Source organism: Periplaneta americana, chromosome 3 (genome assembly GCF_040183065.1).
Source record: "Periplaneta americana isolate PAMFEO1 chromosome 3, P.americana_PAMFEO1_priV1, whole genome shotgun sequence".
NCBI lineage: Eukaryota > Metazoa > Arthropoda > Insecta > Blattodea > Blattidae > Periplaneta > Periplaneta americana.
This window is the reverse complement of record NC_091119.1, coordinates 70,188,179-70,212,029: the sequence shown is the minus strand read 5'-3', so window position 1 is coordinate 70,212,029 and position 23,851 is coordinate 70,188,179. Positions and strand designations below refer to the sequence as shown.

General features: G+C 36.5%; 1 protein-coding gene across 1 annotated transcript in view; it reads right to left on the bottom strand.

The window, feature by feature from the left end:
• Window positions 1–1,205: 1,205 nt before the first annotated feature.
• LOC138696152 (chitotriosidase-1-like) overlaps window positions 1,206–23,851 on the bottom strand; it is a 33,038-nt gene continuing 10,392 nt past the window's right edge. The window contains exons 3-9 of the mRNA XM_069820720.1: window positions 19,134–19,231; window positions 18,926–19,057; window positions 14,818–14,945; window positions 8,166–8,268; window positions 5,926–6,111; window positions 4,530–4,643; window positions 1,206–1,477 (exon numbers count right to left, since the gene is read on the bottom strand). Of these exons, the coding sequence (XP_069676821.1) occupies window positions 1,346–1,477; window positions 4,530–4,643; window positions 5,926–6,111; window positions 8,166–8,268; window positions 14,818–14,945; window positions 18,926–19,057; window positions 19,134–19,231 (893 nt within the window). The 3' untranslated portion in view covers window positions 1,206–1,345. The remainder of the gene's footprint in view (window positions 1,478–4,529; window positions 4,644–5,925; window positions 6,112–8,165; window positions 8,269–14,817; window positions 14,946–18,925; window positions 19,058–19,133; window positions 19,232–23,851) is intronic.

Below are 23,851 nucleotides of genomic sequence, written 5' to 3'. Positions count from 1 at the left end.
ATGATGATTCCGCTGATTACAAGTACAGTATGATACCACAGATTGTGAGTCCAACACCGCTGGTAATAAGTAAGATACCGATGACACTGCTGATTATTGGTAAGTTGCCGATGATCACTTGCTTCAGACTTCCGTCACAAGAGAGGTCTACCAGTTCGACTTTCTCAAAAGTAGTTAAGGATTTTGGCAAGGTATCGTCAATAGAAAATGGGTCACTAATCCAAAAATTCTGAAGTCACATATTATTGAAATCATTTTACTTAACGTTTTCATTGTTTTAAACTTTGGAAACAGGTAAACAGTATATTTTTATATTTTATGATAATTTTTATTTTTATTTCACACTTTTTTGAAGTACCACCCAGCAATGGCTCGCGTACCACCAGTGGTACACATACCATAGGTTGAGAACCGCTGTTCTATAATTAAATTGTGTCTTAAATTAAATTGTGTCAAACGTTTAACTTAATATGAGTAAAAACTCAACACTAGCTTTTAAAGGAACTAAAATGCCCACTTATATTACACAAATACCTGCAGAAGATAGAAATTCACGTAATAAATGGCTTCAAACCAGTGCTGTCATGGAGGCCATAGGGGCCATATATCGTATGGGACCCTACAATTTTTTTAATTAATCGTATGGAGAAAAGAAAATTTTGTCTGTATGGAGCCATACGGCATATGGGTGCCTAAGTTTTGTACGAGGAGATCTGTACAGATCTTAGATCATCTCTTACTGTTCCTAATGTATTTTTTCTGATGTTCATAAACCAGAATTGTCCACCTCTGCAGCACTGGAATCCATAATTATATAAAATAATGATTGAAAAACAAGAAGTGCTGCAAATACACGCTCCAAGATTCATCGAGAAAAGTGTGCATCTACGGTGGTGCTACATGGTGTATTCTTTAAATTAAACTTGTACAATTAAAATATAAAGCAAAACAATTTCTTTACTTCTTTAATACAAAAAATCATTAAATGATAGTCGGAGACATAGAGAGAGGAGAATAAAATATATTTCAAGGGAGAAAACAAGGGGTGGGGCGTATGGCCGAGAAAAGAATTACCATGACAGCATTAAACTATACAAGAATAATACTTACGTTAATAAACACAGAACACGTCTTGCGGTAATAGAACAAAGCAGTTTACAGTAAGCGAGAAAATGGAAAGGAGTAGTTATTCATTACTAGTGAAATCAGATATTATTTAAATTTATTGCAGCTATTAAATGATCCAATCTACATTGAAGTGGCGAGAAAACTCAAATCAAGTGTGAGTGTTATACAGTTCTCATTAATAGTTTTAAATAGTTTTTTTTTTTCGAAAAATAAGATATTAAAGTCGCCCAAGTCCTGTGTTTACAGCATTAAGCAGTGGATAAGCAGGACCACAATTGCCACCAAAGTCATCAGACTCCAGCGAGAACACCATCATTCCTCCCAACTCGTTACTGATAACATACTGTGCCTGCAACAATACATAGCATTTTAATTGTCTACCTTCATATAAACTATATGTATAGATATATCTATTACCGAACATGTGAGTGAAAACTCAAAACAGGCTTTGCGAGCAACTTAACATAGGTATATATAATACACAATAAAAAAACGTTAGTGCAGTGGTTCCCAAACTTTCTGAAGGCGCAACTCACTTTGGGGCCAGACTTCCGTTTGAGACCCTCCCCCTTGCTACTGAAGTGGTTCTGACCCCATTCGAAAAATACAAATCCCTGTAAAATTGCAAACAACTTTGCAAAATTACCAAAAACCAGTGGATTGCATCCAAAATATGATTCTAAACAACGGCTTTTAAACCATTCTTAGGAAAAAAGTAAAAAAAATTACGGCAGACATAGATGGATACTGAATCCGTTTTTAGACAGTTGCGTTCAACTATCTGAAATAATACATATAAATAAAATCATTCATAGTGTTCTGCCCAAGGGCAGATCTTTCACTGAAAATCCAGCATTCTCCAGTCTTTCCTATTTTCTGCCTTTCTCTTTGTCTCCGCGTATGATCCATATATCTTAATGTTGTCTATTATCTGATATCTTCTTCTGCCCTGAACTCTTCTCCTGTTCACCATTTCATCCTTCAGAAGGCACTTTCTTCTCAACCAGTGAGCCAGCCAATTTCTTTTCCTCTTTCTGATCAGTTTCAGCATCATTCTTTCTTCATCCACTTTTTCCAACACAGCTTCGTTTCTTACTCTGTCCATTTCACACGCTCCGTCCTTCTCCATATCCACATTTCAAATGCTTCTATTCGCTTCTCTTCACTTCGTCATAATGTCCATGTTTCTGCTCCATACAATGCTACACTCCACACAAAGCACTTCACTAGTCTCTTCCTTAGTTCTTTCTCCAAAGGTCCGCAGGAGATGCTCCTTTTTCTATTAAAAGCTTCCTTTGCCATTGCTATCCTCACTTTGACTTCCTGGCAGCAGCTCATGTTACTGCTTATAGTACACCCCAAGTATTTGAAGCTATTCACTTACTCTACTGCCTCATTTAGAATTCGCAAGTTTACTTTCTTTACTTTTTTCCTATGACCATGGTCTTCGTCTTGTTGGCATTTATCTTCATTCCATACTGCTCACAGCTGTCACTTAGCGCCAGTAGCATATCCCTTAGTATCATCTCCTCTTCTGCTATATACAGGTTGTTTCATAATTCCTATTACACACATCTAGGGGTTGTAGAGGGGACTAAGTAGATAAAGTTTTGATTAGGAACCCATGTCCGGAAATGTATCGTTTCGATGCAAAATAAGTTTGAAGATCAAATCGATTTCACATCTCCCACTTCACTAGAGCCAGTGTGCATTACGAGAGTGGTTCCACGTACCGCCTAACGGGTCCCAGGTACTTGACCTTCCTAAAAGAGGTACTGGTAGAGTTATGTGAAGATTTTCCACTGGCACTACGTTAGCAAATGTGGTTCCAGCATGATGGCGCACCCGCGCACTTTTCACTTGCCATCCGCGAACTTCTCCACCAAACATTCGGTGGATAGGTCGAGGTGTCAAACTCCTTGACAACCATGGTCGCCAGATTTAACTCCTCTCGACTTTTTCTTTTGGAGCCACATGAAGAAACTTGTTTATGAGACTCCTGTAGAGTCGGAGGAAGATTTGCATTGTTCTAGTGAAGTGGGAGATGTGAAATCGATTCGATCTTCAAACTTATTTTGCATCGAAACGATACATTTCCGGACATGGGTTCCCAATCAAAACTTTGTCTACTCAGTCCCCTCTACAACCCCTAGAAGTTTGTAGTAGGAATTATGAAACACTCTGTATATAGGGTAAATTAGGGTCTGTTGGACAGTCGGGCATGTTGGACACTTTGTACTTCAACGTGTTACATCGCCACTTGTGGGCACCACATTCTGCTAGAAGTCAATGGCGGAAGTAGCCCCTCATCGCCACTTGTGGGCACCACATTCTGCTAGAAGTCAATGGCGGAAGTAGCCCCACTAGTGGCTACTTCCGCCATTGACTTCTAGCAGAATGTGGTGCCCACAAGTGGCGATGTAACACGTTGAAGTACAAAGTGTCCAACATGCCCGACTGTCCAACAGACCCTAACTTACCCTAACTACCCTATGTATATATGTATGTGACGGGAAAACTCATTGAAATATATAGATACCTACTGATGGAATGTTGAAACTATGTTCTCTTTTTGCAGAAAATAGACAAGTTTTGTATCAAAATAATGCCTCAAGTTTTCAAAGGATCTCTTAATTTTTTTATCCTTGAACTTGAAATTATATCACTATGCATGCATCGAATACTTGTCCAGATTTCAGAAGCTACTTTCTGGAAAACAGGCACATTTATCACATTTATGTTTTGCTCTATATCTACTGAAACATTTTAGTTTTATGTTTAATGTTGTTTAAGTTTACGTTTCTAAATACAAAATAAATTAACGTTAATAAGGCGTTTCTTTATTTTATAAATTATCTCATGACCCCCTCCACTTTGGGAACCACTGCGTTAGTGGATAGAGATACCTACTACGACGGTGGAAACATCTTCGTTCCGATTAAACAACAAGTTTAACGTTTTCAAATAAAATCATTATATAGGCACTTTTACAACCAACAAACTGCTGCATAGGGCTGGATCGATTTAAATATATAGGTACGTATTCGATGAGAATTCGGTCATACAAAATAGCTTATTACTGAAAACAGATATTGGAAGGTATCAAATTTATTTGTCTTTCCAGAAAATGTAAGACAGAAATGTGAAATCGGAACAGGATAGAACCAATTCAATGGAAGACGAAGGAGAATAAGAAGAAGCTACATTCGGACCCTATGCCCAAAACATTAGAAATCACCCATACACTAAACACCCACATCGACATTACATTTTACACCTGTACTTATTCCCACATTAAGCTTTAGTGTATGCAGAATAAGATATAAAACTGAGTTCTCAAAGTTATTACTATCAGTAAAAGCTATTAATATTGTAAATAACATTCTTAAATTCACATTTACCTTTCCTTCAATGGTTTGAGGGTCATCATAACTGATCCATTCAGAGTCGTGGTATGCGTAAGTGTACAGAGGGTCGTCACTTTGTACAACAGTCCACGTTGCAGATGTACAGTACTGTAACGAAGAAAATATTTTCACAAAAATGTGACTTGTAATATAATGAGCCTCTATTCGGCGATTGTGTGGTTAACAATGCAAGGCAACTGAGGTTCTCGACATCAAAGACAGAGCACTATTCACACTACAACGAATTAACAACGGTTTTCAATCCAATATTACTTCAATAGTATTTCACAAATAATGCCAAACGCACAAAATTAATATGAAAATTTGATCAAACTAATTTCTAAGAGATCTAGGGCTCGGAAGTTGGTGAAATATCATCTTTTTTTCTGAGACATCACAGACAATGGAGGATGAAATACAAACCCGTTTCACTTCAACACAAACTAATATATCCCATCTTTATTTTGCATTTCTTTGCATTATTCGATATTTTATTGTCTATTGGTCATTTTTTAGGAAAATGTTCTAATTTTTGTTGCATGTTCACCCTTTTCTGCTTATGAACAGACATTTTTTACAGTGCAGTCATATTCGAAAACCTATTGCAGATTGCTTACGCAATTCCATTGCGTCTTGCAGGAATGTTACTTATGGTTACATCAGCCTTGATTTCTGATCACGTGTGTTACGTGCTTCCCCCCATTAAACGCAACAGAACAAATACTGCAGCCGCAGTGCCCGCAGTCAGTATATTGTATCTCACAAGTGAAGACGTAAAAATTCCGAAAGTAAAACAAAGCAAAGTTTTTTGCGACAGTTAGTGACTGAGTTTGATGACAATTTTTTTTCCACTGATGGAAGTATACTATTTTTATATTTTACCATTAAAATCATGGTCATTTTTTATATTTTAATGTTATATTTTCAGAAATTTAAGATCATTTTATATGTAATTTTTCTGTGATTTTAGGTCATCAACTTCCGAGCCCTAGGCATTACATAACAATCACGCCACAGTACAACAATCCCCAATACGACACTTCATCGCAAGCATTTCAATAGCTCTATGCTAGAATGCTTGTGCTCAGACTACGAAGTTCAGGATTCGGGTACTGTTAAGGAAAGAGTTGTCTTAATCATTCATTGTCAAAATTCAACGTGGTGAGAAATGACCGCCAAGTTTTGTAACTCCACGCGACGGGAGAAAAGTGACAGAATGTAAAACTCTATATTCACTTCAAAGGCTTCTTCAGAAATCACTCTCAACATTCCTGGAGTGTGCCCTTAATATTTGGACACTTATACGAAGACATAATTGATTTCATTCCAGTTTTGACTTATCTAACTTTTTAAGTTTGATAATAAGATCATAAGCTCGCATTAGGCCTACCTCGAGATAAGTGAGGAGTCCAGCTTCCTGCGTGAATTGTCCAGCAGTTCCGGGTCCAGTGACGGCGGCACCCAGACCATGTTTGCTTGGATCTGCGAGGTGGTATGTACGACCGTATAAAGGTACACCGATGACTATTTTGTTTGAAGGCACACCAGCATCAAGCCACTGATGTACACTGTAATTCTGCAATAATATATATAATGGATTTGTCTTTGATTAGAATGTAACAAAACTGATCACATCATCATCATCATCATCATCATCATCATCATCATCATGAACATCATCATAAAAATCAAAGGATCAATCACTTTTGTAGGGATTTCCAAACTACGTAGTTGTGAGTAGCGTCAAGTGGTATGAATGGTCAAGGGCGCTGGCTGGAATGAGAGAGGAGATAAAAAGCACGCACACATTCCTTTTATGAGGAGAGACAGATTTCCATAGACATAAATAATAAAAATACTTACTATAATGATTGCCATCTACGACAAAAATATGAGAATTAAAATTAAACACTCCAATTCTGCTTTCATTTTATACAGAGTGAGTCAGGAGGAAAGGTACATGGTTTGAGGGGTAATAATATTTGTGATTCTGAACAAAAAAATTTATATGAACATTGTCCTGTTCTTAACGGTTTCGGAGAAAATTAATGGAAACAATGAGGAACGGGAAAAGTTTAGGTGATAGTACATTAAAAAATTGTTACCTTATGTTCTGTTTAATTGAGTACTTTTCTTTACAGAACATGTTCAAAAAGTCCACTTGAATGCACTTTGCAGCTCTTGTAGACAGCTGCTGTGTTGCGATCTGAGCTGATTCGGATAACCCTTAGCTTGAGCACAAACATGTAAAATGCGAGCGAGAAGTTCCTCCATTGTTTCCACTTTGCGCTTGTAGACTTCGCTCTTAAGCCAACCCCATACACAGTAATCCAATGGAGTAAGGTCGGGTGACCTCGGTGGCCAATAAATGACTCCATCGCGACGAATCCAACGCTCAGGATAGTTTCATTGATCGTACTACAACCTAATGTTTTTGTTGCGTCCGCATGTGAGTGCTGATGAATTACATGAGACTGACGCCCGTGATCTTCAAACAGCTGTATGTCAGATACTGTTAAGAACAGGGCATATGTTCATACAAACTTTTTTGTTCAGAATCGCCAATATTATCACCCCTCACACCATGTACCTTTCCTCCTGACTTGTCCTGTAGGCCTATAAAATCACAAAATATTTTAAAACTTTTGTTCGATCATGTCATATTGTTCATTCTCATATACTATATTGTGACAGCCACATCGAGACTCGATCACGCGTCCCGCAAGAGAGCAGGTCGCGCGTGAGTCGACACGGGCTCCACGGAGCACTGGGGGACGCCGCGCGGCGTGGAGAGGAGAGAGGAGGTTGCGACACGCTGTTCCGCGGCAGAGAGAGGAAAGTAAAGCAGCTGGTGACTGAGGAGAAAGATCCAGAGAAGTCTGGATAGCCGTTATCTTCTAGGCATCTGTCGACCGACCGCGAACTCTCCAGAAACTATGGCTTAGTTATAAATACAACGCACAAGTGAACGCGGGTCAGTCAGCCCGTCAGTAAGTCAGTGTTGGACAGTAAGCGAGTTAGTCTTGTGTAGCAGTGAAGCCAGCTTCGAGACCAGAGCGCGACTTGAGTTGTGTCCGTAACTGTGGAGCCTGAAGCCCGGAGTTCGAGTGCAGTGGACCGCAGTTGGGGGACCTGAGTTCGAAGTTCAGCGGATCGTCTCTGAAGGTCTGGGGTTCGAGATTCTGTGAACGCGAGTGACTGAGCTAGAAGAACTAGCCAAGAGAAACGAGCTGTGAACTGAGAACTGACAGTTCTGTGTTGTAAATAGTGCTTGTGAATATCAGTTAAGATTAACAGTTCATTGTTGTTCGTAATAGGCCAAGTAAATTGTCATTGTCGTCTGTGGAGTACACTAACGAATACTGTGTTACTGTGTGCAAAGCAAATCCTATTGTTGAGATAATAAAATTACATTGTTGTTCAGTATAAAAATTTACAATATATATAACATTCGAAAATATAACATCTATTTCTGTAAAAGACTACAAATAAAGTAAAAAAAAGAATATCAGAATGATGCAGAATGATGTACAAATTGAAAATTCCATACCGGTATATAAATTTTCAGAATATCAGTAAAGTCCACCACCTTATAATTTATGTCTTAAAAATAATGCAACCTCTACTTACCACATTTAGTTTGTCATCTCCTGTCAGAGGAGAACTGACGGCGGTAACTCCATCATAAAACGAATGGTAGTCATAGCTGAATAGAATAATGTGATCTGCGAATCTGTAACATGTTCAAACATTTTTGTCATATTCAATGTTCATACCTCATACATAGTCCTAGTAAGCTTATATTAAATTAATTTTCATCATTTTACTAGCTATCTCAAATATTAAATTAATTATAATTCATTGAATTAAATTAGCTCATAAATTAAGTTACTACTTTACCTTATAGATTTATCTAAATTTAAATAAATGTGTAGTGAAGAATATTGCTGGAGAACCTTTTTAAGTGTAGTGTAAATATTTGTAATTTAAATTTATGTATTGTATTGATTAAGGCTGGTTGAGTGGAAGAGAAGGCCTTATGGCCTTAACTCTGCCAGCGAAAATAAAACATTATTATTATTATTATTATTATTATTATTATTATTATTATTATTATTATTATTACGCTTGCAATCTATTAACAACCATCGATATTATAACTATTATTATTATTATTATTATTATTATTATTATTATTATTATTATTATTATTATTATTATTAACTTATTATTAGTATATTATTATTATTATTATTATTATTATTATTATTATTATTATTAGTAGTAGTAGTAGTAGTAGTAGTAGTAGCAGTAGTAGTAGTAGTAGTAGTAGTAGTAGTAGTAGTATTGTTGTTGTACTAATGTTAATCATCCAGGAAGAATGTATCGATACAGGTACACGATCTGCCAAAAATGATGATAATAGAATTTCTCGAAAGGTACAGAAAACAACAAAAAGCCTCGAGCATGTCATTGAGGCAGGTGCTCACTTACAGGAAAAAATTCGTTCGGTGCGTTCGGATTTTTACTTGTCCTCATTTCCGAATTAATCATCAAATAGTATTGTAATTTACCGCTAGAGCGCATTATTTCATGTAGTGTTCTGGACTGAACGTGGAAATAAAATGAACAGCTCTGTAACTTAAACTATGAAGAACATACCTGGTTGATTCAATATTTTCCTAATTTCATCTCATATATATTCTCTTTGCATATTACATTGCTATAAATCTAATTTGATAAATTGTGAAGCTCTTTATACTGTCAGACTAAGAAAATAATCTTCGCGTCATCCATTTCATTTATACCTTCAATATTAACGCGATTGGAGGCCTTGTAATCAATATACTTACCATGACATTCTTTATATCGATCTTAAACCGTACGGAAATCCGTTTACGGACAAACGCGATACAGCTAAGTGAGTTATGATCCATTTATAATAATGCAAAGCATAAAAATCGGAACGCGCCGATCGAATCCGTTCCGGTAAATGAGCGCCTGCCCATACTCGAAACACTCAAGTATACGGTACAGAATCTGCATCAAGTAGCAAAATCTGCGCTACTATACAGAGTGTTTCAAAAATACGGGGCATAATTTCAGGTATGTATTTCCCACATGTAGACAATCAAAATAGTTCATTACAACATGTGTCCGGAAATGCTTCATTTCCGAGTTATGGCCTTCACAACATTGAAATTCACCGGAACGGAACGTTTTTCTTTCCGCAGGTCGTTGTCATTACAGAAGATGTTCAAAATGTCCACCTCCTGCTTGAATACAGACCTCACATCGATGTCTCATTGACCTGCGAACACGATCCCAAACTCCAGGAGAACCGCACCTGGTGATGAGATGGAACAGTTGCACGTGGGTTTTCATACGCCCATACATGCTGATTGTGGAAATTTGTTATGCCATCTCGTGTGAACTGTGCTCCATCTGTAACTAATACTAAGGCAGGAAAGTTCGGATTTACACCACACTGCTGCAAGAACCACTGACAGAACCTAACTCGTGCAGGGTAATCTGCTGGTGACAGGGCCTGTACACGTTGCAAATGATAAGGATACAATTGATACTCTTTCAACAGTCTCCAGACAGTCGTATGAGGAACATTGACTTGCAACGCTACCTTTCGTGTGCTGATAGAAGGATTCATGTTCACAGCCTCCAGAATCTCCTCCTGTACTTCTGGAGTTGTAGATCTTGGTCGTCCCCTTCCCAAACCAGGAGAGTTAAATTTTCCATACTCGCACAGACGGTAATGGAGACGTACAAATGTCTTCCGATCTGGACATTGTCGCTGTGGGTACCTCTCCTGGTACAAACGACGAGCCAGCGCAGCATTGTCGTCCGCCTTACCGTACATGAAGTGTATCTCTGCCATCTCTTGATTTGAATACATGTCGCACAGTCTAACGCCTACACAACACTGAATGTAACCTTCACCTCGGAATGAACTGTCAGAGTGCCCTCTTAATGTCTCCTTTAACGGCAACGACCTGCGGAAAGAATTTCAATGTTGTGAAGGCCATAACTCGGAAATAAAGCATTTCCGGACACTTGTTGTAATGAACTATTTTGATTGTCTACATGTGGGAAATACATACCTGAAATTATGTCCCGTATTTTTGAAACACTCTGTATAGGCCTACTTCAAAATTTTAGAAGCAGAAAAATTAAGCGGCTTTCCTAGGAATACACCCTTCTAGCATGTTTCACAATACAGTACGATCACCATCATCACCACCATCACCATTATCATCAACATTATCATTACCGTTACAGTAACCTTCATCATTTTATCGAAAAGCACAGACGAATATCATATGGCAACTGTGAAGTGTCTCTTATATGATCATCATGATCAATGTACAATATTAATAATTATGTTCTGATGTCATGTCCCAAAGGATAACCACAGAAAACTCGCACTACTTTTTTTGAAAACGCAAACAACTGCAAACAAAATTAATGGTTATGACATTTAAGAAAATGATCATAAGTGTGACAACGAAGTTGATTACTGTTCCCAAAAATTGCCGAAAAAATCACAATCTAAATTAATATTAGTAGAATTTCGAAATTTATGAGCTGATAGTATAAATCAATAAGCAATGGAAAACTTTAGAATATTCAAGATACTAGAAGTTTAGTTTGATGTTACAAGAGATTAAAATTATAGAAGATAATGAAAGTTAAACATTGGGAGATTTCACAACTATGTAAGCTACTGAGAGTTTCGTTTAATGATAACACAATTTCGAACTATATGAGCTAATAGTATAAATCAATAAGCAATGGGAAAGTTTAGAATATGCAAGATACTAAAAGTTTAGTTTGATGTTAAAAGAGATTAAAATTACATGAGACAATAAAAGTTAAACATTGGTAGATTTCGCAGCTATGCAAGCTTCGTTTAATGATAACAGAATTTCGAACTATAGACTACAAGATAATGACAATTAAATTCAATATTGGGAGATCATGGAACCATGAAAGATATTAAAAATTAAACTGAGTGTTATAATATGTTCCAACTATATGAAAAAATGAAAGTTGAAATCAATATTGGGATTTAAGTTAAATGTTAATAGAATTTTGAACTTTATGAGATCATTATAGTTCAGTGTAAAATTGGGAAGTTTTGGAACTATGCAATTTATCTGAATGTTAGAAGAGTTTGTAAATATGCGAGACTGTAATGAAAGTTAAATTCAATACTGGGAAATTATGTAACTATGCAAGATACTGACAACTTAGCTAAAAGTTATCATTTTTTGCAACTATATAAAAAAATAAAATTTAAATTCAATAATTAGAGTTAAGTAATATGCTACAAGTTTTTCGAGCTCTACGAGATAACGAAAATTAAATGCAATATTAGTAGGTTTTGAAATTATAGAAGATACTGAGCATTTACTTGAAATGAGAAAAGTTTCCAACTATACAAGTTAATGAAATTTAAATTAAATATTGAGCGTCAGTTGAATGTTAGTAGAGTTTCGAACTTAAAAGCAACATTGGGAGATTATGGAAGTAATAAAGATAAAGAGAATTTAATAGAATGTTAGAAAATTTTCCAACTATCTATATGAGATGAGAGCACTTAAATTTAATATTGGGAGTTAATTTCAATATTGTAGATTTCGAAATTATACGAGATAATGAAAGTTAAATGTAATATTGAAAGGTTTTGGAACTATGCGAGATACTGAGAAATTAGCTGAATGTTAGAACAGATTCCAACTATACAAGATAATAAAATTTAAATGCAAAATTGGGAGATTTGGAAGTATGCAAGACGCTGAGAATTTAGCTGAATGTAAGAAGAATTTAAACTATATCAGATAAAGGAAGTTAAATTCAATATTGGGAGATTGTGGAATTTAAGATAATGAGAATCCATCTGAATTTTATGAGTTCCCAACATTAAGTGATAATGAAACTTATATTTAACATTACGACTCGATATTAGGAGATTATGAAATCACGAAAGCTACTGAGAATTTAGCTGAATATTAGAAGTTTCTAACTACATTCAATATTCGGAGTTTAGTTGAATGTCATTAGAGCTTCAAACTCTACGAAATCATGAAAGTTACATGTAATATTGCAAGATTTTTAGAACTATGCAAGATATTAAGAATTTTGCTGAATGTAAGAAGAGATTCAAATTACGAGATAATGAATGTTTAATTCAATATTCGGAGATTGTTCAACAGTGTAAGATATATAATGAAAATAGCCAAATGGACTGAGTGAGTTTTGGGATCACACTCTTCAATGGAAGATTGTGGAACAATGCAAGATTCTGATAATCTAGATTAATGTTCAATAAGAGTTTCGAACTATACGAGATAATGAGATAATGAAAGTGAAATTCAATATTGGGAAATTATGGAATTTAGCTGAACAGCATTGTAGTTTCCAACTATAGGAATTGACAGTTAAACTTAAAACTTGAATAATTTGACTATGCGAGTTTCTGAGAGTTCATGTTAGTATTAGGAGAATATTATGTAACTATATAACTTGGACTCTCACTCTGAGAGAGGAACATAGGTTCAGGGTGTTTGAGAATAAGGTGCTTAGGAAAATATTTGGGGCTAAGCGGGATGAAGTTACAGGAGAATGGAGAAAGTTACACAACACAGAACTGCACGCATTGTATTCTTCACCTGACATAATTAGGAACATTAAATCCAGACGTTTGAGATGGGCAGGGCATGTAGCACGTATGGGCGAATCCAGAAATGCATATAGAGTGTTAGTTGGGAGACCGGAGGGAAAAAGACCTTTAGGGAGGCCGAGACGTAGATGGGAGGATAATATTAAAATGGATTTGAGGGAGGTGGGATATGATGATAGAGACTGGATTAATCTTGCACAGGATAGGGACCGCTGGCGGGCTTATGTGAGGGCGGCAATGAACCTTCGGGTTCCTTAAAAGCCATTTGTAAGTAAGTAAGTAAGTTATGTAACTATATAAAATAATATTAGTTAAACTCTACTAACTTTCATCAGACGATTCACTTCTACCTTCAGATGTAAAGGTTCACAGTTAAATTCAATGTTGAAATAATCTAATTCAACAGGTATTTTATATATATATATATATATATATATATATAAAATCTTCCTCAACTTGGTGAGGTTTCATAGACAAAGAATGTTAAACAGGAACATTTAAGATGACATTAAAAATGTCTTACAAGAAATTCGTTTACAATAAACTAAAATTTATAATAGATAATATTTCACATAATGAAAATTTGCAATAAAATAAAAAATACAGGTAAAAAATAAAATGAGAAAATTCAATTTGAATTGAAATACAAGTGTCGCCGTAAAATCTGCAGAGAACCCTCCAAGGCTATCACAGAAATTTCCTTAATTGTTGTTGTTGGGACTCCAAATTTATGACAGAATGACACGAATTGTTTTGTTATGGTCCTTCTAGCGCCCACCATTAATCCGATGACTTCTATATCCCTGAGTTTATATGATGTTTTGTAATAAGGGATAGTTGGTTCATAAATTGTCCTTTTCTCTAAATTAACCTCCTCGGGTTGATTCTGATGCGTCTCGAATCTGATGGTCGGATCCAGAATATAACCTTTTGTCGCTCCAGGTTTAAATGTTATAATATCAATACGCCTATGACTTCCGGTATCCGCTATTCCATGGACTTCTTCATAGATAGTGTAGCCATTGGACTTAGGGCATGTTGCGATTACAGACCTCATCTTGTGATGTCTGCTGTTACGAAGAGTTTCGCCAAATGGGTGTGAACCCAAGACATGAGCCAAAGTTTCAGCCTCACTGTGGCATCGCCTACAGTGGTTATTTTCTTGAGTTCTCCCTGGAACAGCTGAGGAGAGAGTGCTGAGGATTTTACTGAATGTTAGATGATTTTGAAACTATACGCATAATAAGAATTGAGTTCGATATTGCGATATTAAAGAACTATTCAAAATGTTATTTAGTATATGAATACTAAGGGGACATGGAACTATATAATAACAGTTAAACTCAGTATTAATAGAATTCCGACAGTAGACCTGCAGCTCAATTTTTAAAGATGTGACGATGATGATGATTATTATTATTGTTATCATTATCAACATAATAATAATAATAATAATAATAATAATAATTACTATTATTATTATTATTATTATTATTATTATTATTAATTTATCATTATTATTTTCTGATAGAGTGAAGATGTGATCTCGAAAGTCTTTAAGATATTGTGCTGTTAAATACATACTTCGCCACGTCTACAAACTCGTAAGCTGCCTCTGCGACTTCGGCTGAAGCAGAAACGGCAACAGACAGGATAAGATTGTTCTCAGCAAACTTCTCGCTTAGCGTCTGGAGTAAGAGCACGTAGTTTGCCTGGAAGAGTCACCAACAGTCAAATATGTGAATAGGATCTTGACAGCGTAAAAACTGTAGATATAATATTCACAAAATTATCTTCTATCAGACGAAGTAATTATATTAGCTTATATCCATTAGACGACCAATCCATTGTATTAACAGTAGGTCTAACTAGTGGATGAGCAACCATTTTAATCATTACTTTAATTTTAGAGGATGTACTTAATATTTTAGAAAAAAGATATCTTTCATGAAATGTGATCATCATGAAAGAAATATACAAGATAATACGAAGTAATTAAGACAAAAAAGACTGTATTTCTAAAGAAATTTTAATCAAAAATGTAATAAGGCAAAGAGATTCCTCAAGCCCTGGCCTCTTTAATCTCGTTATGGATGAAATTACAAGAAAATTAAATAAAACAGTAAAAAATGGAATTCAGATTAATAACAAAAATTTTAACTTGATCAGTATGGTTCGGATAAAGTATCTGTATCAGAATAGACATCCTTGATCCTTGCGTTTTGTTTACAAACATTAACTTTAGTCCCGTCGCTCTTATTTCCGGCAGCCAATCACATTGCAGGTCGGCTACCTTTAAACGTGTGAGTCTTGTCATTGGCTGCTGATGACGTTATGCACTTCCTAAGGCTAGATGAATATTTAATATAATCGCCCGCCATTTTAGTTCTTTCGTTGGCGTTCGCAGAAAGCACACGAGGACGTTATTTGCCGCTCAATTATTTGCTCAATTAGAGTGCGTTTGATTTACTATTATAGGAGCTACGACATGATAATGTTTAACGGTGCGGCAAATAGATTTCTCGTCTGGTAGCTCGGCAACGAAAGAACAAAAATGGCGAACGATACTACCTACCTACAATTTATAGAGCCCTCACTTCCTAAGGCGTAAGCAAAGAGGAGGAGTCACGCCGGAAATAACAGCGACGAGACTTTAGTTGTCGGTGTCCCCAGCCAGTTCACTGATGTTTTAGCTAGGGAGTGGGGAGCGGCTTTCCCAGCAGGTAGAGTTTTAGCTAGTGGAAGGGGGTAGTCTTCTGAAGCAAGTCAAGGCCCTATTCTATAGAGCTATACACCCTATCCTGATACAGCTACTTTTCCGAATCTTACTGATCAGTTATGCAGACGGCATTATGCTTTTATCACATTTTGAAGATAATTTACAAATAATACTCCATAAATTTAAACAAATAACAAGGGAATATGCTATAATATGCAAATGTTAGTAAAGAAAACAAAAGCATTAGCAGTATCAAAAAACCTAGAAGAATAAAATTGGAAATAAATGGTAAAATAATAGAACGAATAATTAAATTTATTGTGCTGGTGCATAAATTTGTAGCGTTTTTCGTTCCTATGGTAGATGTGTCACTATAATATTATTAAATAAATGAAAGTACAGAATAACGCTACGAGCTTATGAAGCAATTCAATAAATATCTAGTCACTGATATTAATAGCACGAACACAATAAATGAAAAAGTAATACATCAAGTCAACACTGTTAACGAAATTGAAGATTATCTTTATACTACGATATAGTACAAAGTCTTTCATAAGTAACGAGTCTATCGAAAAATCAACTATTTTGGATATTTTTTTAATGATGTTCAGCCCCACGATAAACAACCTTTCCCGGTGCCGTACAGTCGATTTGGAAACAAACACCCCCTCCCCCCGCCGCCAGAGGAAGCTACTTATCTATGTGTAATGTGCATTTGATGCCAACTTAAAATGACCTGGAGCATGGCCTTCTATACGCCAAGGACTTGAAATAACCTGGAACATTGCCTTCTATACGCCAAGGTTAATGTCACACGGCCATGCCTATACACATTGTTGTGATAGACTAGAATGATAAAATGCCACACAGCCGCTTAACGTTATTGCAGAAGAGAAAAAATTGCTGTCTGGTTTGAATTTGGAAACACTGTCGCTCAAATTAAGCGTTTATTCTGTAGACGAAGTGTTTCCAGGCAGGTGGATCGGTCGCACAGGCCCAATTAATTGGCCTCCGCGATCACCTGATTTGACTCCCCTGGACTTCTTTTTCTGGGGATTCATTAAGGATCGGTCTATGCGACTAAGCCACGTACCATTCCTGAGTTAGTGGAACTAATTGAACAACACATGATACAAATGGTTATGCCTGGCATGCTCATCAAAGTCCATGAAGAGTTGATACGTCGCTTACATTTGTGCATTCAACAGAACAGAAGACATTTTGAAAATTGTATAACATAATTTGTCAACAATTGAAACTGTTTTTACGTTTATGTGTTTTAGTAAATTTTTAAAAACTAATCATTCTTTCGTTTAATAGCTCTGACGGCAAGAGGAGAGGGTTTTTGTTTCCAAATCGACTGTACGGCACCGGGAAGTGTTCTTTCTCGTGAGGATGAACATCATTTCAAAAAATTATCCAAAATAATTTATTTTTCGACAGACTCGTTACTCATGAAAGACCCTGTATAATAAAAATTTTAAAAAGGAAACCAAAACTAGGATATATAAATCACTTGTAATACCTGAACTTAATTATGTGTGTGAATTCAGAGCTATAACACAAAAAACGAAGTGGATGAAACAACAGAAATGAAGTGTTTAAGAAGAATTACACAAAATCATTAAGAAATAAAATCAGAAGCAACATAATTAAGAGATGAGTGCAGAATTGAACCTGTGAATAATTGGTTAAAGGTGAGAAAATTAAATAGAGTGAACATGTGGATCGTATGAAGGACACCAGATGAGTGAAGAAATTAGAGATTGAAAACAACGGAAAGAGAAGTTTAGGACGCTCAAAACTGAGATGGAAAGATACGTTTACACAGCATTGATGAATGGACACAACAAGATGCAGGCTTAACGTGAAAGGAAGAAGAGCTTTAAAATACAGGTGTTTCCGGGCTAGTGTTATTACTTTTAGATATGATGGGGAAGGGCACATGTATCAATTTGAGATAAGGAACCCTGGCCCGGAAATGACCGAGTCGAAAGTTATAAGCAAAAATAGTTGTGTGGAAATTAAATAATTTTATTCCTCTGTACACCTTATTTAAGTGTATTTACCTGTACATTTTACACATACTGTATTCATCTCACGTTGTTTACGTTGTCTACTTACAGTATTCCATTCAGTGCGCTGTCTGAGGGGTGAAGACAGGAAGCTACACTAAAGCAATGCAGATAGCGTAATGTGTAACGGACATGGTCGGTCCTGATATACACGTCTGTGTATAAGTTGGAGTGTCCAGTCGATCAGTCCTAGTGAAATGGAAGAGTATACGAGAGCGGAATGTGCAGACCTGATTTTCGAATACGGATGAGCCAATGGGAACAGTAGACAAGCTCACAGATTGTATCGGGCCAAGTACCCACTTAGGAGACATCCGGCCCATACCATATTTCCACGTCTGTTCCAAAGGTTAAGGAAAGGAGGGCACGTGATGCCAAATTACAATTTCATTTTCACACAACTATTTTTGCTTATAACTTTCGACTCAGTCATTTCCGGACCAGGGTTCCTTATCTCAAATTGATATATGTGCCCTTCCCCATCATCCCTGAAAGTTAGTAACACCAGCCCGGAAACGCCCTGTATAAGTGTTTCAACAAGCAACATCCTGAACTACTTCTGTGCGCGTACTGTGATAGCGTTTGCGCGTTACTAAATGTTAGAATAAAGTCTGACTACGTTGCAAACTTATTCTGAACTGTATCGTATGTACAAACTTGATACCTATTAAACAGATAATTCTATTGGTCTCATGGCTAGTGAATTACACGTATTATTTAACGCTACAAATTTAATCTTCTCTCAATAACTAACATAACACAACAAAATGAAGTTGACTCAAATGATCATTGTCAACATAATATCTATAGAGTCCATTATGGTAGATGGAATTCACGCAGGGAGAAAATCGGTGCAATCATGCAGATTGTTAATATTAGAAGTAGATATTCTCACCTTATCGCTAGCGCCTCCGCCATTCGAAGCTGGATATTCCCAGTCCAGCTCCAAACCGTCGAAACCGAACTTCTGGATGAAAGCCACTGCGCTGTCCGCGAAGGTTTCCCGACCGGCAGCCGACGCGGCCATCTGCATGTGAATAGATTTTAAGTGATCAACCCGTAGTGTTGTCCTAGAATCAGTACTAAAAACTGCTGTTTCTTACCAGCGAATACTTCACTGAGCCTTCATTCCAGCCGCCAATCCCCACCAGAGCCTTGACACCACCGTTCTTAGCCAGAGTGACGAATTTCTTAATGTTGCCTGTGAAAGATTTACCAAGAGTTAAAGAGGTAAAATCAGATCAGATGTTAGATATTTTAGTTCTGGAAGCACCTTTATATGACTAGACAGAGCGTCGGTTTTCCTGGAGATAGGTATTCAGATGCCGGCGAGTTCAAATGGAATTTGTGTTCAACAAAAATTGTGATGAGAATAAATTTTTATAAGGTATATCCTCTTAAATTCAGCATCTCATCACTGATCATCGTTAACATTATCATTATTGTCGTTATCATCATTATCATCATCACTATTACTCTGATGCAATCTAGATCCACCAGCACTTTGTGCTCAAGATGTCAAAAAGATCTACAGCTTTGCCGCGTTATTCCTCGAGGAGAGCGCTGCGGTCAAGATAGCCCTGTAAGTACTCCCATTCGATAGATTCTAATTAAATGAAACTGCTCGAAATTACACATCAAACGACGAAATAATGAGGAAATGCATGTGTTGGTGCCCACCTTCATTTTAGATCTCGCACTGGTATCACTGCATCTTGCATTCCTCACACCCCAGTCCTGTGTTCGATATTTCAAATGAGGAGGTCAGAGCACAAGTGGTATAACTCCACTTTTCAAGAAATGAGGTTATTGACATATTTTGTAGCAAAAATACCCAAACTTTTCAATGTTACAAGTATGTGTACAAATTATCACAGTGCACAGATGTCAGCACTTTATTTGTTCACTGGATATTCTCTGCGAGTAGATGCAGGCCTATTCACTTTTAAAAATACTCATTTTTCACAAAAGTGTATCCCAATGAAAATGGTTAGAATACTTTTGCTGCATTTTCAACACAAACCTTTATTCTATACCTGTTTCTTCTTGTTAAACTCCATATCTGTAAGCTTTAGAAAAGAGCGGATGTGAATCACGAATATTTATGTAGGGGTTAATTTTTGGTCCTACAAAACTACCTGTGATGGTTACCATTTTGTTATTAATTGAGAAAAATTCGCTCTGGCGCTTAGGATCAAACCCTGGTCTCGCAGTTCTACGCACTGGATGCTCTAACCACTGAGCTATGCCGAAATTCAACCCACCGCACCGGATCGTTAATAACAAAAGAGTAACTGTGACAGATAATTCTGTAGAACCAAAAATTAATTTTACATAGATTATTCGCCTAACAGTGCATATACCGTAGGAGTCCCGGCAGCCAAGTCACTCAATTGAGTGCGCTCCTGTGTGATGACTGTTTATTTAATATATATGTCAACATATTATGTAAGTCGAACACGGAGTAAGGCTACTAAGGGAAAAGAACCAAAGGAGAAAGATTCTATCCGGTGCGGTGGGTTGAACTTCGGCGTAGCTCAGTGGTTAGAGCGTCCAATACGTAGAACTGGGAGACCCAGGTTCGATACTAGGCGCTGGAGCGAATTTTTCTCTGTTAATAACAAAACACAAATATTTAGTTTCATATTATCTGCTTTGTGTAACACAAAGAATAACAGAATCCAGGATTTTTACCATGCTGTTGAGATACATCGCTCGTAATACCAGTGTAGAATGTTCGCCATAGTGGATCAGTGGTTTGTATTTCCTGTTCAGGCAACCCGGATTCTATTCCTGGCGTGAATGATGAAGAAATTTATCTTCATACCACTGGATGCATTACCAGTTTCCGTTATCCAGCCCGCATTGTAGTCACAAAAAATATCTTAGACAGTCAATCATCACTAAAACTGAATTATTATTATCCCTACATTCAAAATATAAATAAAATATGTAGCTTCAGTTTTAAAATGTTTTATACAAAGCGTTACATCGTTTAAAGCTTCCTGGGTAAAACCAATCCTCTACCCTACGCTTTTGCCTTGTACTCGTTCAGTCTCTCAGTTTCTTTGTTATGTACTGTAGAACGACTAAGAGCTTTGACACATGGGAAACTCTCTGCAAAGTTTCGTTGCACTTGTCGGGGGAAATTAATGAGTACATAGAAACAGACACTGGTTGTTACACAGGCAAATAACTGAGAAGTCCACCGCTGTGGAGTAACAGTTTGCATGCCTCACCGTGAAAAGACGTAAATTAGGGAGAGACGTCAAATAATCCAGACTGTCATCAAAGATCCATTCCGAAGCGCTGTATCCTTAGCTGCTGACATTTCTACAACGTCGGACAAAGAGGTTAGTCCTCAGACTTCAGGATTGTTTTGCATAGTACTAAATTCCATGGCCTAACTCCGAGAAAAAAGTCCTACATTGGTGAAACTAATAGGAAGAAACGGTTAGTATTCGCTAAAGAATACAAAGATAAGCCCCTGAAATTTTGAGACAAGGTTATTTTTCCGACGAGAGCAACTACAATCTAGTTCTGAGTTCTGATGGAAGAAAGTCAGTGTGGCGAAGACCTAATCAGGAACTGAAAAAGGAAAATCTTACAGTCACAGTAAAACACGGTGGCGGTCATATCTTTGTTTGGGGGTTGCATGGGATCCTCAGGGGTGGGAAATTTAGCAACAACTGATGGAATAATGCATTTCAGAATCGAGCTGTTGCGCCATAATTTACCTCTAGCGCAGAAAAATTGAGTGTCAGTGAAAATTATTATTTCCAACAAGACAACGACCCCAAGCACACTGCTCAAATAACAAAGATATGGTTGTTGTATAACATACCCAGAAGACTTGTGGCCGTACCTCAATCACCTGATCTCAGTCTAATTGAGAATTTGTGGCACTTATTGGGCAAAGAAATCAGAAAACACCGCATATCAAACAAGACAGACCTTCATAATGCTCTTATGGAAGAATGGACTAAAATTCCTCCCGATACAACAAGAAAGTTAGTGCACTACATGTCACGAAGACTAGAAGCCGTGGTTGAAGCCAATGGATTGCACAAAAAATACTAAATGATACTTCTCTAGTTTGCATGAATTTATTATTTCATTTACTGGCTGTGCAAATACATTTTTTGACATCTAAAAGCGCAGTTTTTAGTTTGTAATTTTATTTTGTAACTACAGTAGAAGCAATTTTTCTTGATTATATAAGTCGTTCTTTCCATGCTGTTACTTATTAAAATTGTATTCACAAAATCATCGTTATTATTTCTTTAAACATAAAAAAACAAGGGTGTGCAAATACTTTTTGTATCCACTGTAAGTCAAATATAGAGTTAATGAAATGACTACAAAAATGGCTAGCCTACGTGCTAGATGTTGGCTATTTATAATTACTACATGCCGATTCCAAATGAAATAAATAAATAAATAAATAAATAAATAAATAAATAAATAAATAAGAAATACGTAAATAAGTAAATAAATAAATAATTACTTATTTACATACAAAATTAACTGCAATTCGATTTTAAATTAAATGTTTACCAATTTAATAACGGAAACGTTATATAAAGAACAACAATTTTATTATTATTTCCCTGTAATGTCTAACATATTAAATCCTCTCTATAATGTGCTCAATCGTACAGCTGAGCTAAGTAAATACAATGTATCCTGTTCTTTAAACATATACAATTGCACAGTATGAACATGCAGATCTTAATGCTATTTGATATTGCAAATTACAAACCGCACTTATTTCAGGTACAACTTGTAGTTAGATAAAGTGCATGTTGTATTGGGTCTATTTGTTTACGCATTCAGTTGTCCTGCGATGTGTAGGCCTGCATTGCATTACTTATGCGCCCTCCTGTTCCTGCCACGTTTCCGGAATTTGAAACGCTATGGTAAATGTATCATAAACTATACGGCAGTGGGTCGAAAATGGCGAGGCCTGCTTCTGTGTGTCATATGTTATTTTATTGTTATATCAATCCTGCGCAAACAGCGTGAGGAAAGTAATAGCACAGCTGAGGGTAAGCGAATAAATCAAGTTCACTGCTCTTGCAAATATTGGACATTGATAAAACTGTCAAATACTTTGCAAGAGCAAACCGGATATTGAAATACTACTCTATCTCAGTATCAAACCTGTTCACAAAGTTTGTCGCTAATAAAATCTTAAATATACTATTCCAGTAGCATACCCTATTATTCTCATAATATAAAGCGGGAAAATGAGACATGAGTTTGCGTAACGATTTGTTTGTTTCCAGTACATAATTTATAATTTCAGCTGCCCATATCAATTCAGATACTACTGTTGACACTGCTTTTGTTGTGATGATATACTTAAGATAGCATCAGTCGTCAAGTAGTCGGATGATGTGTCCTATTTCTCAATAGATTATCTACTTTTCTCAAGAGATTTGTCACGTGAAAAGCAATTGTTTTCTTTATAATGTCAGTGGGTTAAGACCACACTAATTTTAGCTTGTCCTGGTTTCTTTAAAGTGAGAATTTTTTCATTTCAATTTAATCACTTAATGACACTTTAGTGAGCCGACGTCATGTGTTATCTGTTTGATATGAAGAGCACGTGAAGAGCTAAATGTGATATACTGTATGCCTCCATTTAGATACACTAGAAGAGGATTTCATGGAAGCCAACCACAATGGATCAATAAATTAATGAGGGAGAAAAGGAGTGTAAGCTGAAAGTACTGTACATGAGTGCATGTTATTGCAAGGGCTCTTGGTACTCATCTTAACAATACTTACGTGAGCTCCTAACCTAAGGGCCACTTGT